The sequence below is a fragment of the Juglans regia genome, chromosome 1 (genome assembly GCF_001411555.2).
Source record: "Juglans regia cultivar Chandler chromosome 1, Walnut 2.0, whole genome shotgun sequence".
In the NCBI taxonomy this organism is placed as follows: domain Eukaryota; kingdom Viridiplantae; phylum Streptophyta; class Magnoliopsida; order Fagales; family Juglandaceae; genus Juglans; species Juglans regia.
In genome coordinates this window covers 5,689,763-5,706,606 of record NC_049901.1, presented here as the reverse complement: position 1 = coordinate 5,706,606, position 16,844 = coordinate 5,689,763, and the positions used below count along the sequence as shown (strand labels likewise).

The following is a 16,844-nucleotide window of genomic DNA, read 5'->3' as shown; positions in this document are numbered from 1 at the left end:
TAGGAGAGGTCTTTTACGATTTCTTGTTCTTGGATCTTTTGATTATTCAGTACTATCCTCTTCTTTATATATATATATATATATATATATATATATATATATATATATATATATATAATAAATAAATAAATAAATAAATCTGCATGCGACATGTCTTAGGCAACCCCATCTTGATTCTCTTGTATCTGGTAAACGGAACCCTTTAGTGGATGGACTGGTTATTTTGATGTATGTAAGAAGTTAATTGCTTCTACCTTAATTTCAGTAGAACAGTTGGGGGTTACATTTGATAGGTGATCCGAGTCTTATGCTAAAACCACGAGAATGAAGGACGGCCATAACCTTTGGAAAACCATCTCTTTTTAAGATCCCAAGTCCTCAACATTCCAACAGTATCTCAATCTCCCATTCATTCCAAACCAAAACCAAAGAATACAGTGTCGATATCACCAACGCAACAAAAAGAAATGGCTGATGATTCACAGGTCATTGCTGAACGTGAGCGCATTTTCAAGCACTTTGACGCCAATGGTGATGGCAAAGTCTCCGCGGCGGAGCTTGGGGATGCCCTGAGTAATGTTAGCTCGGTCACAACGGATGAAGTGACACGTATGATGTCCAAGATTGACACTGATGGTGATGGGTTCATTTCGTACCAAGAATTCATGGCTTTTGCCAGTGCTAATCCTGAAATGCTGAAGGATGTTGCCAGGATAGTTAAAATTTAATTTCTCACCAAGTGATCTTCTTTTCATGTCTTCCCCATATTTTGTTTGTTATTCATTTGCATGACTACTAGAGTTGAGCTGATCATGAGGGTCCTCCATTTGGATTTTTCTCATGATAGAATTGTTTTGGTGGTTCATTACTACAACTGTTACTTCTTGAATTCTGATATGAATGTTTGTTACTGTTCGCTAGACCAGTCTGTATTTTAAGGCCCAATTGTGCCGAAAATCTATCTTATTTGGACTTGGTCATATATCTTCATTCTTTGCAAAATACAATACTTGTTCGTTCATTTTTACTTTTTATTTATTGAGATGTGTTGTTGGTTTATCTTTGTTCTTTTTCTTTTTCTTTTTCTTTTTTTATAAAAAATACAGATTTTTCATTTAGAGAATCGGATCACACATATCCATGGCGGTTTATCTCGTAATGACCCCTGTTTAGGACTTGCGAGGATGACGACATGTTGTGCTCCACACTCGTTCCTTTCCCACTGACCAAATCATGGGCATTAACATATATTAATTCATCAATTTTTTTGTTCTAATATTTCCTTTCACTCCTGTGGACCGGACTTCCTTTTAATAAATTGAATCAAAAGGCAGCTAGAATTATGCAACCATGTTTCAAGATCAAATGAGGTTCATAGCCATAGGAACTCTGAACTTGAAAAAATCTATTACACTTTTCCCTCGTAGAAAAGGGACAGGTAATTGAAGATATGTACACACCAATCATTCAATAGACTCCTATTCCTATTTACAAATTCAACCCTCTTCCACTTCTAACTTCTCAGTCTCTTAAACAACTTTAAGAAAAATGGGAAAATCCAGAAAGTTCAATTTCACATGCCTCATCGGCAGAAAAAATTATCATCATCTTCAAACTCAGAAACTCCTAGCATTGCCAATGCTAAGTGACTTCTCATCTCACTATTGGTTTGCTGTAATTGAGGGTAACAATCAATAACACATCCGTTTCCCAGAAAACCGGGCTTCTTCCTTTTGGAGAAAAGAGGTGATTCTTCACCCTTCAATATAGCAATAATCTCTTCAATGCCAGGCCTCCGAGATTCTTCATTGGTTACGCAGGAAGCCGTTGCTTCAATCATTCGTGCTATTTGATTCGAATTTTTCAAGGTACATTTGATCTGTGGATCAAGCAACTCTTCAATGGCTCCTTTCCCTTTCTGCAATAGGGGCTTTGCCTGCAAAAGAATGTCAAGTTCATCGTTTCAAGTTTTCACTTCTACAAATATATCAAGCAGAGATATTTAAAAAGCATTAGAATTCTGCCCCAAAATACGTCCCAAAGGGGGTGGTAAACTCTTTTGCAAGTGAATGAAAAAAACCACAGGTATACTGTCTACAGGGCCACGGGCACCAAGTAGATTTGAATAATATCTGTGTTTAAACACCGCTTTAAATTCTGTGTAAATTAGGTTCAAACACTAATTCATCCAAGAGATCAACCGAAGTACAGCTTCGTAGCAGCTCAGATACAACCATTCAGTCCGTCAATCTGAATAATTTTTTCTTTTTTTGGGTAAGATAATCTGAATAAGGTTCCAAGTGAGAAAACTCTGGTCAGATTTGTTTCTCATTTGCCATCAATTCTTAGATAATCTGATTCTTACTTTAAAAAGCCAAGAAGTCTTAGGACTATAGAGGAAATATACAAACGAGATCTTCCTGGATTAGGTGCTTCATAAAGTTTTTAGAGATCTTATTCTCATACAAGACATGATTTCTAGATGGAAACACTAGTAAGTGGAATAACTGTTAACAACTTAGACAAAAATGAAGGTTTCATAATTTCCCTTTTTTCTTCAAACAGTTAACTTGAGAATAGGCCTCCTCCTTGGTGCCAAGATAATAAAAAGCAAGCATACAGGATATTTTGTTGTCGTCAGATGAATTGTTGGTCATTATGATGTAGTTTTCACATAGAATTATTGATATAAATGCTTAATTTTGACATCAACAGCACAAAATAGCCAGCCTATATCAGGAACGCGAATTCATGTAAAGAAATGAAGTAAGTTTTGGAGAAATGCATGTTAGCAAGGAACTGAAACATGCAAATACCAGTCAGGTGTCCTGTTATAGTTTTCCCTACTTTCCATTCCCTCTTGCCAGAGGACTACGCAAATTAAACTACAATATTTTGGGTTCCACCAATTAGAAACCATGCAAGAACCTATGGGAGTGCACTTCAAACTAATTTTAGGCCACTAAAAGTATGAAACCAGTGGCTTTAGAGAATCTGAGTGCAGTTAAAGTATTAATGTAGCCGTCTGTGAATCTTAAAAAATGTGGAACGAGGGGATTCCTTGGACCAAATGTCTAAAGCTCAATTTCAAATTCAATCCAATTTGGAAGTTTATTAGTTTCAGTGTGGACTCAAAACTAAATTGTCTGAATTGTCTGCTTTAAAATGCAACATTCAAGGTGCAGCACCAAACAGTTTTGGCAAGGCATAAAGAATTTCATACTCCTAGTCATGAGAATAATTTTGTACAGTTTAATAGCTATATGCCAAGGTCATATATGGTGTTCACCCATTTATATCTGCCTCCTTATAGAGAAAAATGTTGATCCCATCAAAAAACAATCTTTAGAGAAAACTAATCAAATGGAGAGATTATCTAATATCTCAGAAACTGATGCAGTCTGGGACACCATTGATTTATAAGTTCTTTACCGATTGAGTGGTCCACCTGATCGAATGAATGTGTGTTTGACCGTTTGGGCTATGGACAATAATTTGTTATTGGAGAACTTTCTTTTTCCAATATGAGAAGCATATGGAATTGAAGGCAACTTAAAAAGAAGCGGTAGTTTAACCTACCCATAGGACCAAGTTTTCTTCTCCCGGTGGCCTTCTTGCTTCAATTGGCTTCCGGCCAGTAATGAGTTCCAGTAAGACTACCCCAAAAGCATATACATCAGTTTTATCGGATACTTTCCCGTGCTGGAAATACTCAGGAGCCAAATAACTGCGTATATAGTTCGATTCAATTCATGGAAGAAAAACAAGTCTTTATGTAACAATCAGCGAAAAGATTTCCTTTCTTAATGCCTAAAGAAGTTTCCTTGAGATCATACCCAAATGTTCCTTTGACAGTTTTGCAGAGGAAAGGAACTGATGGTGCAGAAGTCCACGTAGCTAATCCAAAATCGCATAACTGAACAACACCGTCAGCACATAATTATCCATCAGAACGACTTGGAATACCATAAGTTAAGTGGGAAATTAAATAAAACCCAAAAGAAAATGCCCTCTACCTTCGGCCTCTTCTTTGAAGAAAGGAGAATGTTAGAGGGCTTGAGGTCTCTATGAACGACACATCTCTCAGTTCCATTATGTAGATATGCAATTGCCTCTGCAATCCCAATAGCTACCTTATACCTCACAGACCATGGAAGTGAAGAACCAGCTCTTGAGCCCTTCTTCTTCCCTGCAAACGTGTGTCACAAAATCACTTCAAACTCATCAAATCCAGATCAAATTCCCAAATAAAAAACCTTCAAAACATACCATGCAGATGGCGCTCTAAGCTTCCACCAGAGACATACTTGTACACCAAGAAAAGGCCCTCCTCTGGATCAATACAAAAACCCACCAGAGGAACAACATTTGGGTTGTGAAGAGAGCTAGCAATCATCAATTCCCTACAGAATGCCTTTGCAGATTCCTTATCTTCCTTGTCCAATCGCTTAATCGCCACGGCCGTTCTCAAGAGCCCAACTCTCGCCCTAAAGACACAGCTCAAAGCCCCCCTTCCCAAAACTCTGCCTACCAATACAACAAAATCACTTACAATCATATAGAAAGAAACAAAATTTATTCAAACAAACGAAACCCATTACAGTACCTTTCGAGAAATTGCGAGTAGCCGAAACAATTTCACCATAGCTGAATCTGATCAGAGTATTGGCCACTGGGGAAATGCTCCTCTCCAATGACTCGATTCTGCGCCACTTGAGCTCTCTTGCTCGAGACTCCGTCATTCCACTATCCAAATTCACCATCAAAATGGTAGCAGCAGTCGACGAATTCATGTTCAGAGTATCGAGTTCAACCTGGGAGCAAAAACTGAACCTGAAAGATGAATGAACTGATTGTGGCTCGGCATTTGTCAACTCCGCACCACACCCACCAGACTCTGCGAGCAGCCATGCCTTGTTGTGTTCCAAATTCTTGTTGCTAATGCTGTTGCTTTGGTCAGCCTGGCTCTGGTTCTTGCTAGAGCTTCGCCTGAGGCGAGCTGGAAGAAAACGTGCCAAACCAAGTTCCCAAATCATTTTCCTCAAAATGGACCTGACTTTGTGCTCATTGTAGTCACAGTAGTGATTTTTAGTTAGAGCGGAAGAGTCATTCGGGCCGTAAGGTGCCTCCCTTGAGCTACTGCAAGTGCCTTGGAGAAGCCCCATTTTGAAGCAGATCTCGATGAGAGAGCACGGAAACCCAGAAACCAAAAGGAGAGAGAAATATAAAGAAAGGTAAAGAACCCCCCCAAAAAGAAAAACGAAAACAAAGTGAAAGCTGCTTTGCTTGCAGGGTGGGGGAGAGAATTTCTGTACAGAAAAAGAGACCGAGGGAGATGGGTATATGGTGTGGGCAATATATATAACATGGAATTGGAATAAAGAAATGCTACATTATAGTGGGAGATGGTGAAAATGTAGGGAGGAGAGGTGTATGGTGCTGGTCCCCCAAGGAGACTTCAGATGAAAGAACGTGGTTATACACTAACATGGTTTTTGTTTATCAGTTTCCGAGTAATGCATATATTTTAAGAGAGGACCGTGGGTTGAATCAGTCGATGCTCAAACAGAGAGAGAGAGAGAGAGAGAGAGAGAGAGGGGCTTGATCTTTAATGACAAAAGTGGGCTAGCGTTAACCCACGCAAGGGTAAGTTCCATGGATAATTTTGGATGTTGACAAAAGAAAGAGAGGCGGTCAGTGCCAAGGGAAAAGGAGAAGCTTGTAGCTTTTTTATGGGATTTTGCAAATTGGATTAAGAAATTGATACCACACAATAATCATCCAAATCAAACCGAGAAGACGGAGAGAGGGAGAGAGAGAGAGAGAGAGAGAGGGTTTTCTTTTCTTTCCCCTTCTTTTTTTTTTTTTTGGGTTTGGTGAAGAACGCGAGGGACCAGTGTTATGATGATGTGAAGAGGTAAAGGGAAAACTTGTGACTTTGTGGTGAGGGTCCTTTAGAATTGGATTTGGAATAAAGATAACATTAAGATTAAGATTAAAATAAATAAATAAAGAATTATACTAAGCTGAAATTTGTAGTTTGGTGACCAGCCAACACCATCCAACTTCCAACAACCCCTCTTGACAGCCCAGCTTTGCTACGATTAATTGTCATGGAACCTCTCCTACTGGGGCTCGGAAATATGGTCCCTCAGCCAATTCTCAAAACCAACCCATAGTTATCCGTCAGATTACGACTCCTTTTTGTTTGTCTCTAATAAACGTATGATCAAAATTATTGTATTCAGTTTCAAAATTTAAATGCACCGCGCACACCTTTCTTCACTCATCTCTATTCTCTAAAGCCTGCGTATTGCCATCAGACTCTGATATGTTGGGTACATATATAGGAAATCTATTATTATTAGAAAAATAATAGTTACGATCATGAATATATAAATATCGTATAATCACTTTAAAAAAAATAATAAATATAGAACTCACATAAAAGAATAATAATTTTTTAATAGTACTTACTCTTTTTTAAAGCGACTGTACAATATTTACGCATTTCACGACTGCAGTAACATTACTCTTATTATTATTCATGTTCTCTACTTCTAATCTAATTTTGCAGCCACGTACAAGTTTTCAAACTATCATAATCAACAACGTTATTTTTTATTAAATTTTATCATCTTTAATATATAACATATTTTAATTAATTTTAATATTCTGTCACGTAAACATAAACTACCTAATATATGTCACATAGCAAGTTATGACATAAAATTTAAGATGAAAAGCATCATTTCCCTATTCCTTTGAGAAGGTATATGATTGGAGACATGATTTTCATCTATTCTTCTGAAGTAAAAAGCTCTTGAATACTTATGAAATAAGAAAACCAAGGAGTGGCCGAAAGGCACAGCCGATAAAACAACCGAATACGTACGATCGATCTGAATTTATGAAAATTAGGATCATAAATATCATAACACTGCGTTAGTCTTTAGTTTTCTTTTCAATCATAAATATACGAATAAACATTGATCAAGCAGGCTAGCTAATGTGAACGGAAAGACCCACAAGTGTAACCACTTCTGTCTTTTTATTCCTTTTTCCTCTTCTTTTGTCGGTTATTTGTTCTTTCGAGGACTATGAGTAAATAGCATGTAACATATATTAATGTGCAACATGTTCAAGTAGCTGCTGGCTTAAGCTTGAGCCAAGCTAGGGTGCCTGCACGGCTAACCTAGTACCTACTAACAACTTTTTTTTTTTTTTTTTATAATAACGGATCAAATTTCATTCATTAAAAAGGATATATAAAATTAACTTAAAAATAAGTCAATTACAAACGTTAATAGCTTTTCAGCACACTTTCATGACTAACATGATTTAGTCTAAACTACAGATCTCTAAATACCTAAGTCTAAGAGATAGTACAATTTTATCCACGACAAAATTAACAATAACCGGATGACAAAATCTCATATCCCGACTAAGCGGAGTAGGGTGCACAACTCTACAATAAGCACCACCTAAGTGGAGGGGAGACCACTCCATTCAGACTAAGGTCCAAAGGTACCATTTTTTGGATTTATATTTTTCTAAAAAGTAAATATAGGACACAAATTAAAATATAATGGAAAAACACTGTGAAAATGAAAAACAATACTCCAAGAGGTTGTTGTGGCACGTGCAGTACACGAGCCACTTTGGGAGGAAAATCAACAGTCGATCTTGAAAGTCCCGGACTCACAGGCCATAGAAACGCCATGCGTGTCATCGGTAGAGTGCTTCTCGGTGGCACATGAGAGATACACGCCGAACGTCTCTGAGATTTTCGTCCCACGTGTGCAGGCTACTCACCTCTCCATTTGGCGCCACATTCGATGGACTTGAAAATCAATGGCTGGGCAACACTGTGGAGGGGCGGGCGCGTGCGGGTCTATAGATGCTGGAGGTTTCAGATCTGTAATTCTTTCTTATTTGGTAGGAAAAAAAAATATTAAATAGAACACTGCATAGAGAGGAAGAGAGGGAGGGAGGGGGAAGGGAGCCGAAACTCCCACCCCTCTAGCCGGAATTATAATGAAGGTTTAGAGAGAATGAGGAGCAATTTTTTTCTAGAGAGTGAGCGTCACTTCAACCATTCTAGTACTTACTAAATTAACCATTATTAATTGATCACAAAAAAGTGGACCCAATTTGGTTCCCTAGCTAACAAATTTGTTTCATCTCTTTCTCATGTCCATGGAGCCCAAAATATCGTGCGACAAAAGGAGGGCTCTCTGGTACGGTTGGTCGCCTCTTTAGTTCAGATTAATTGGTCAAAAAAAGTTTAAGGCAATTGGATAATTATGAAGATATATGTCCCTTGCATGTGAGGCAGCCAACTGTCGGTACCTAATAAACTGGACCTACAAAGTAAATCAATTATGATCTTAACATTTTGGCTTTCTATAAAATAATCCATTCTTTTGAAGGTGCAAAATCATTGTGTATGGCACAAGTAATTAGGTTTCATCATTTGTGCTACTGCTCTCCTCACTCTTTGAGGTATTTACAACATTAATGTAATCATGATGGGATTGTTATGATCAGATCAATCTGTTTTCTCATTTTGAAATATGATCAGCACTAATATTTTTTAATTAGACCCAAGATCATTTGTTAATTAGAATTAGGGGATCTATAAGAGTAAATTAATGGATCTGAATGGCTAGCTGGAAGAAGTACTGTCGTTTTGGGACAAAGTATCACACCCACTGTAAACGTCGGTTGGGTGCTTCATCGACCGTTGACGTGATGAGAGTTGCCATGTAAATATTTTAAATGAGTTGAGTTGAGTTGAGATGAGTTAGATTCAGATATGAGTTAAGATAAATTGAAATAATTTATGAATAATAAAATAAAAGTTAAATTATTTATTATATTTTGTGTAGAAATTTAAGAAAATTATTTTGAGATTTAAAAGTTTTAAATTATTTATTATATTTATGTAGAAACTTAAAAAATTAGTAATGATGAAATGAGAGATGATAAAAATTTGTGAATAGTAAAATAAAAGATGAATTGGATTCAGAAATGCAGAAAAGTAGTAATAGTGAGTTTTGAATGCAAACGAGGAGTAACGGCAAACTTTAGTCTAGCCGATGTAAAATTTAATGGAAATAATAGCTTAATTTATTATAATGCATTATACTACAGAGAGATGATAAAAATATAGAACGTCCTAGCTGCGATTGTCTTAACATGAGTTTTAATTATATCAAATATCGTAACTAGAATATAGATATATATAAGAAATATTTTAGCCACAAAAAAATTTTATAAAAATAAATTTATAAATTGATGTAACTTGATGTAGTATGTTAAATTATAAAATTATTTTTATTTTAAAATTGATCTAACATATTATCATATATACCACAAGTAGAAGACAAGGGTAATACAATTATAAGTCCATAGAAATTTAATTATATGGGGTTATGTGATCTTTTAGGGAGATATTCCTCTTAGAAAATGTTTTAGCGAGATCATGATCATGATCATAATATAAAATATATATTGAGAAACTACTCGACTCTTGTAGCGAGATCATGATCCAAAGCTTAATTAAGCATATGATCAGCTTATAATGGGGTCCAACCATGCTAATATCTATTAATTACCACTCATTCTTACTACGTACATATTTAATTGCTAGATGAAACTTAAACATTTTATACTTACACGTGCTACTTTATTAACGATATTCCCTATTTTTCTCATTTTTTTAGTAAAATTTTCCAACCAGTGGGATCCAAATGCGGTCAAGGAAAAAACACAATGGCGGCTCATAATGAATTAGATGTTGGTATAATGTCACATGCAATCGTGGAGTACGTAAGTGTCGTGCAGTCGCTTTAAAAAATAATACAGTCTAGTATTGAGAAATTAATTTTTTTCATATGAATTTATTTTTTTCAAAATGATTACGCGGCGTTTACACACTCACGACTGCAACTATCATTTATATATATATATATATATATATATAATAACATAATATTGTTAATTTTTATTCTAAATTGTAACATTCTAAATAATTTTATGTGTCAACCATTTAATTGACAGACGTTACTTAAAATTTATCATATAATAGATATGATTGGAGATGAAAAATTTTAAAGTAAAAAAAATATTTTTTACACAAATATATATATATATAGACACATACGTGTGTATAATTTATCCAAGAGAAACATATATGCAGCTAGCCCCCTAATTAAGTGGCATATGCCAAGAAATTCCAACAAATATTATCCCGGCCAGAAGAAGGATGAAGCAAGAGCCATTGGATCGTACGTACATACATAAAAAAATGCAAACTATATGAAATTGGACCCAGTAGTACTACTGCATACTTCACCACGAAATTATAATAAATAGCTTGGCCAATGAGGAATGGTTTTTTTCCATGAAAATTTGGGAATATTATTCCTTGCATGTGGTCCTTCAGAGTATATAGCACCATATATATTATAAGGTACGTAGTCTATTTCCCAAGAGATCGAATTAAGTTGCCTAATTTCTTACGCATCAAAATTCCTATCTAATATTTCTCCATCGGCGATATATGCATTAATTGATCTCGTAAGCACTTTTTTTTTTTTTTTTTATAGGAAATCATTTCATTAACAAAATGAAAAAGTTAGAGTTTGTATCAAGCCATAGAGCTTGTGATACCGACATTGGGACATTTGCCCCCCACGATTCTATACCCTCCACATTCCAAGCATAACGGGCAAGTTTATGAGCTAACTCATTATCTTGCCTATGGACATGCCGGATTTTGCACTCATCAAAAGACTACATTAAACTCAGAGTTTCTTTAAGCAAATTTCCAAGTAAAGATAAAGAACAACTTGATGTTTGTAGTTCTTGAATCATCATTAAGCAATCGCTTTCAAGAATAATATGCCCTTGTGAACACAAAATTGAAGCCTCCTAAACATAGGAAGGAGTTCGATTGTTTCTGGGTGAGCAACTGTTAGTTTTTCAACTTAGAAATGATTAAAATATTTGATATAAAGTAAAAATAATGTGAATCATTACATTTGTTCAATGTATCGGTTCGATTGTCTAGATTTAAATAAAAATGTATCTTGGTACTTTAACCAATGTATGCCTCTTGGAAATATGAGCCTTAACCGCTTCCCAACCAAACAAAAGGTTGTATCCTTTGGTGAATTAGAAACACTTTCAAAGTATTCTCTAATATTTGAGAAGTTGTGACTTCTCAAAAGTGCTCCTTCATTTAAGTTGTGACTTTTCACAAGTACCATTTTATTTATGTGATGTAACTCTTCACATGTACAATTTTATTTAAATAAGTTGTGACTTTTTACAAGTACTCTTTCATTCTTTATAAATAGGAAACTCCACCCACAAATTCGAAAAACTCCAAATTCTCTACAAAACTTAGAGAAACACATTTTCCTTCTCTTTGTCTTTCTTTCTTTGGGCTTTGACTATTTTATATCGGGTTCGAGGATCTCCTTTTGTGTGTACCGACGAGAACTTTAACGGGAACCGACGCTGTTGTATCTTGGGAGTAGACTATCAAGAAGCCTAGTGCATGTTTAATATTGGAGGCGGCAGAATCTACTCTAAAGAAAGTGTCTATTATAACATGTCTCAACATCGGGTTCTCTCTTTCTAATTTATTCTTGTTATTTTACATATTCTCTAGTTTACAAAACCTTTCAGAATATATTCCCAACAGCAACTTCCTCTTCAGCTTTGCTAACAGCCATGATGACTTCACATTTCTCATCTTAAAGGATAACACTCACTCCTGCCTTGTGTTGATTAAAAAACATAGCATCATCTACATTGAGTTTGAGAAAATCTAAGGGGGGAGGTTTCCAGCAGCATTGTGTTGCCGAGTTCGAGCTTGGCCACTCCTTGTGAAATTTCTGTAGAGATAAAGCATGGGCAATCACACTCTGGATCATAAGAGATATTATCACGAGGCATCTTATTTCTTCTAAACCACAACCCTCAAGCCATTAGGAAGAAAGTTGTCAAATCCTTCATTGTCCGTTTCTCTATCAGCAGTAGAGCTACATCCATAATACCCTGAATTCTCTCAATATCTTTCAAAATAGGTAGAGAAATATCACATACAGTGCCAATATATAGTACTCGGGCAGTTGATTAGTGCATGTGGGAGATCCTCTGTCTGACCTTTGCAAAAATAGCAAATGTCTTCATGAACATCAACATTTTTTTGCACTAGATTGTGTTTAGTGGGTAAACAGTTTTTACGAGCTAGGCAAAGATCTTGACCTTTTAAGTTTTTAGGATAATTGTTGATTTCACATAGTATCAAATTAAAAATCATAAGTTTAAACCTTTAAGAGAGTCATCCACACGTGAGAAGAAGTGTTAAGAATATAATATAAATAATAAAAGTTACATATTCTAATCAATTTAAACTTTTGGGATAAGTAATAATTTTAAACACATGAATGGAGAATAACTATATAATCTAACGTCTGCTAATTAGCTTTAGCTGCAAAGACATCCCACAAAACTAAATTTATAAATTGATGTAATTTGATATAATGCGTATCATATAAATTCATGTTAATTTATAGATTTACTTTTGTTTAATTTTTTTATATCTGTAACACTTCTTATATATACAATTGTTGAAGATTCCAAATAGTAATAATAATAATAATAATAATAATAATTGAAGTTACGAAAAATTGTCTGCTTGATTAAGGCAGGCATGCAGTATTATTTTCTTCTTAACTGATTGAAAGAATATAAGGATTCCTATACAGTGGATTACACACATGTTAGTCGACCAACCTATCTTGTTTCCAGCTTTGATCGTGATCTGCAATTTTGTTTTGCAAGAGCATGCATGCATTAAAGAGCAGCAAATCAACAATATATATATATATATATATGTGGTCAGTAGCTAGGCAGTGTACTAACTACTGAGCACCAACACGATTAAAGAATTAATGAGATCTTGGGGCGCGCGTCTATTTCAAAATTAAGAAAAAAGGAAAGAGGATGTAACAATTCAAGTCTAGAAAGCACGTCTCGATCGATACAATAAAAGAAAATTAACCTCCCATGCAGTTATACCCAAACTCTTAGAATTAATGCCCAGCTTGTGACCCTTCAACCAAACTCATGTGCTCTTAATTAGAAGAAAAAATAAAGAAAGTCTTTCACTGCATAAATGAAGAATTTGGCAAATTAAAAGAGATAGAGAATATGGGGTAGTTGGGCTAAACTCTTCTTCATCCAATGGCAAAGAAACGTAATTACTTGGGTAAAAGAAAAATGGTACTGAGTTGGCGTTCTAACTCCCTCAGCCCCCCAACCACAAAATTAAAATATATATATATATATATTTATTTAATATTAACTAAAAATAATATATATGTTTATAATATAGCCTTGGCATGGGTCCTAGCTAGGCTGGTGGTTCATGAATCGTGACCAATGCCTTAAACCTAAACCTATGAATTTAGCCGTAATAATATATATGCATATAAGGACATATGGCCTTAAACATGATAGCTAGCTAGGTATGTGTGATGTGATGCATTACCTTGCATGCGCACTGACTCGAATATTTTATTTACTCAAATCTGCGTTCATGCAAGTTTAGTTGAGTATAGAGTTGTGGATAAGTACTAGGGTGATCAGCCTAAAATGATGCCTTGCGAGAGAGACTAGGTACGTACTCGAGATGATTAATTTTGTACCTCCAACAGATTAATGTGGGTCCATTTTCTCAACAACAAAAAGAAAACATATTAATGTGGGTCCCATGCATGCTTGGCCTTTATTCTTGGAATTGCTGTTGATTATATAGAGATAGAATAATATTGTAGCATAAAGGCTAAAGGCTGATTGAGCTTTATAAAGAGGTTTTCAGGAGGATACAGGAATAAAATTTCATATCATGAAGATTTTGGTACAGGATCGAGAATTAGTAAATTGCATGCGTCATCTCGGGCCTGGAGCAGTAGCTTCTCCGTAGCTCGATCCTTCGAAACAAAATAAGATAGGTGAAATTCACAAAATGTGTTAGTTTCTTTTGTGAAACGCTGGACAGAAAATAAATTTTTGCAAATATAGAAAACATGTAAAATATTTTTGAGTTGAGGTTTAAATAAAGGAGTAGCAATTTGGATGGTTCTAATATGGTGAATAGGAATACCAGTATCATTGTCGACACGAATTATGTCAAATCCAGAATATTCTTCAACTTTAACATTTAAATTGGCAAGTTCCGAAGTGAGGTGATGTGTAGCACCCGAGTCCTAGTACCAGTTTGCATCAGTCGAATTTTGAGAAGCTGATAAATATGCTTGGCTTTGAAAGGAGTCTTGCTAGTAAGATTCATTATACCTGTAATAACAATCCAACACCACATAGCCCATTTTGTTGCAAACTTGGAAAACGGGACGAGAGTTATTGGAGGAGGATGGAGAACTTCGACCATGCCCCCTGCCTCAGTAGCTTCGAGATTGTGAGTTCTGATAATTTCCTTGTCCATTTTGGTTTGGAGAGCCGCGACGATTTCCACGGCCACCACGATTTGTGGTGTTGTAGGAAGTGAAATTAGCATTGGTGACAGTTAGATCAATTGCGGCCTGATGCTGCTCCAATCGCTTTTCATGAGCAATGAGATGACCGTAAAGGTCTTCAATCGATAGAGGTTCAACTCTAGTAGTAACAGATGTGACAAATGAGTCATAATCTGGTCCAAGGTCGTCAAGAAGAAAGGAGACAAGCTCATAATTGTTCAAGGGTTGATCAACGGCAACAAGGGTGTCTGTGAGATTGGTAAATTGCTGGAAATAATCAGCAATTGAGAGGTTGGCTTTTTTTAGGGTGGCAAGCTAGAAATGGATATGGGTGATCCGAGCATGAGAGGTGGAGGAAAACATTCATTCTAGTGCAAGCCACATATCACGTGAGGTAGTGCACTTAACGACATGAGATAAAAAAAAAATTTTGCGAGGGAAGAGGTAAGAGCACTCAAGAGGAGTTGATCTTGAAGATGTCAGATGTGGAAGGTAGGATTTGGGATGGTATGTGTTTGATTATTTTTGGTGGAAAAGATATGAATAGGTGGTGCCGGGAGGGAACCATCAACATAGCCGAATAAATGGGTGCCTTTGAGATAGGGAACAATTTGGACACGCCAGAGTAAGTAATTGTCACGACTTAGTTTGATGGAGATGAAGGGATGAGGAGTAAGAGAGGTGGGTGGGGTCGGGAGAATAGCATAGGACGAAATGGGAATATAGGAGGCCATAAGGATTCAGACGTTAGTCACTTAAGCTTTTGATACCATGTCACAATTCAAATATTTGGAGAATTGCTGCCTTACCTTAAACACAGGTGTAGGCGTATATTTATAATGATGTAAAATATATTTTGTTACAACCAAATCATGGAAAGATAAAACAGAGGAATACATTTGAATTTAAATTGATTACATATCTAAACAAACGTATCAAGGATCCTAAGAAATATTTGAACTGGTCTTCGTGTGACTACTTTGTGAGGAGCCGTTGTTTGTTGTTGTGGATAAGTCTCTAATTGTTGCTATGGATAAGTCTCTTAACACTTTCTAATGAATTGTGTAAAGATGGAGTGAGGATAAACTGTTTGTGAAAAAACCTCAATTGAATTTGGGCAGAGTAATTGTCTTTCTATTTTCCATTCTACTTTCTTTTAATACATATGCTGACCAATATATAGACATAATTTCATAACAGAATCCAATCCTCAAATCACACCACCGTGACGCCTAGCTAGTCAGGTCACTATATTCTGTTACAAGGTATCCTTTAGAATTTTACAAATTATTCTTCCTGAGTATTCTCAAGTGTTCTAGAATCTTTCTTTTGACTATGTTAATCTAAGGCAGGGAAATCTGTTGCCTTAACACTTTCTAATATATATCATTGTTTTTGTGATCAACACAGCTTGATTCACCGTATCCGTTAGTCGTATGGATGAGCTCGGATTATAGACTCCACCAGAGAGTATTTTTGGATTGCTATACCTATTTTAATAACATCTTCGATGCAAGTTTCTTAGAAATCCAGATAATAGTTGCCTAACACGTTAGAAATTCAGTAGTTCTGTCCAATTCCCTCAGAGTTGCAGAATGTATATAGCCTGTGCTAAGATGGTGGCATTTTTCTGCTTCCATCTATATATCGTCGACCATTTATCGTGGGCCACCATTCCCAGATCTTTCATTCAACCAAGTGATATCAAAGTATTGGGGTTTTATTGTTGTTGTTTTTTTTTTCCCATTAATTAAGAATTTAGTTATCTGGTCAAACCTTTCTTCCTTAGTTTTTTCTCCCATTGTCTTTGTTTCTGTTTCTATTCTCTCCAGTAGCTAGCCTCTGATAGATTGATCAAAAGCAAGGAAAACAACCCCCCACCCACCAACAAAATCTAGTAATAATAATAAATAGAATAATGCTAATCCAAATTTGGAAGTCACCTCCAGGCTCCCAGATTACTGAAAAAAAAAATACCCATACTTCTAAATAGAGCTACAAAAGAAATACGTTACAAGTAATTGAGGAAAGCCCAAAGAAAGTGGACCGAGTTGAGCCTTTTCAAATTAAGGCCATGTTCACGATAAGGACTCAGGACTGCGGCATGGAAGCATTTCATTTCAGATGTCCCAAAAACGTAAGAAGAGAAGAAGAATATCATTGGCACTAATGAGTCCTGGACTTGTGGCCACCAAAAATCAAGAAATAAGTAGAAAAATAAGAGTTAAATGAGTTTCAACAATATTGTTGACTGCGGTTAGCTATTTTCCTACTTAATATCATTTTTCA

The 16,844-nt window shown here is 35.9% G+C and overlaps 2 protein-coding genes across 2 annotated transcripts; one reads left to right on the top strand and one right to left on the bottom strand.

Annotated features, from left to right (window-relative positions):
- Positions 1-394: 394 nt before the first annotated feature.
- On the top strand, positions 395-1,021 carry LOC108988221 (polcalcin Ole e 3). Its single transcript, XM_018961405.2, has one exon. It carries the CDS (start codon positions 468-470, stop codon positions 726-728), a length of 261 nt encoding a protein of 86 aa, XP_018816950.1. The 5' UTR covers positions 395-467; the 3' UTR covers positions 729-1,021.
- A 332-nt stretch (positions 1,022-1,353) lies between these two features.
- Positions 1,354-5,682, bottom strand: LOC108988220 (probable serine/threonine-protein kinase PBL21). Its single transcript, XM_018961404.2, has 6 exons — positions 4,607-5,682; positions 4,270-4,527; positions 4,017-4,189; positions 3,837-3,916; positions 3,580-3,727; positions 1,354-1,936 (listed from the first exon to the last, which is right to left on the bottom strand). Exons 1-6 carry the CDS (start codon positions 5,163-5,165, stop codon positions 1,583-1,585), a joined length of 1,572 nt encoding a protein of 523 aa, XP_018816949.1. The 5' UTR covers positions 5,166-5,682; the 3' UTR covers positions 1,354-1,582.
- Positions 5,683-16,844: the final 11,162 nt, after the last annotated feature.

Excerpts from the sequence above, each read along its gene's own strand:
- LOC108988220 (XM_018961404.2), bottom strand. The coding sequence starts at position 5,165 with ATGGGGCTTCTCCAAGGCACTTGCAGTAGCTCAAGGGAGGCACCTTAC. Across the intron at positions 4,528-4,606 it reads TACTCGCAATTTCTCGAAAG|GCAGAGTTTTGGGAAGGGGG; the intron begins GTACTGTAATGG and ends TTGTATTGGTAG. Across the intron at positions 3,728-3,836 it reads ACTGTCAAAGGAACATTTGG|TTATTTGGCTCCTGAGTATT; the intron begins GTATGATCTCAA and ends CTATATACGCAG.
- LOC108988221 (XM_018961405.2), top strand. The coding sequence starts at position 468 with ATGGCTGATGATTCACAGGTCATTGCTGAACGTGAGCGCATTTTCAAG.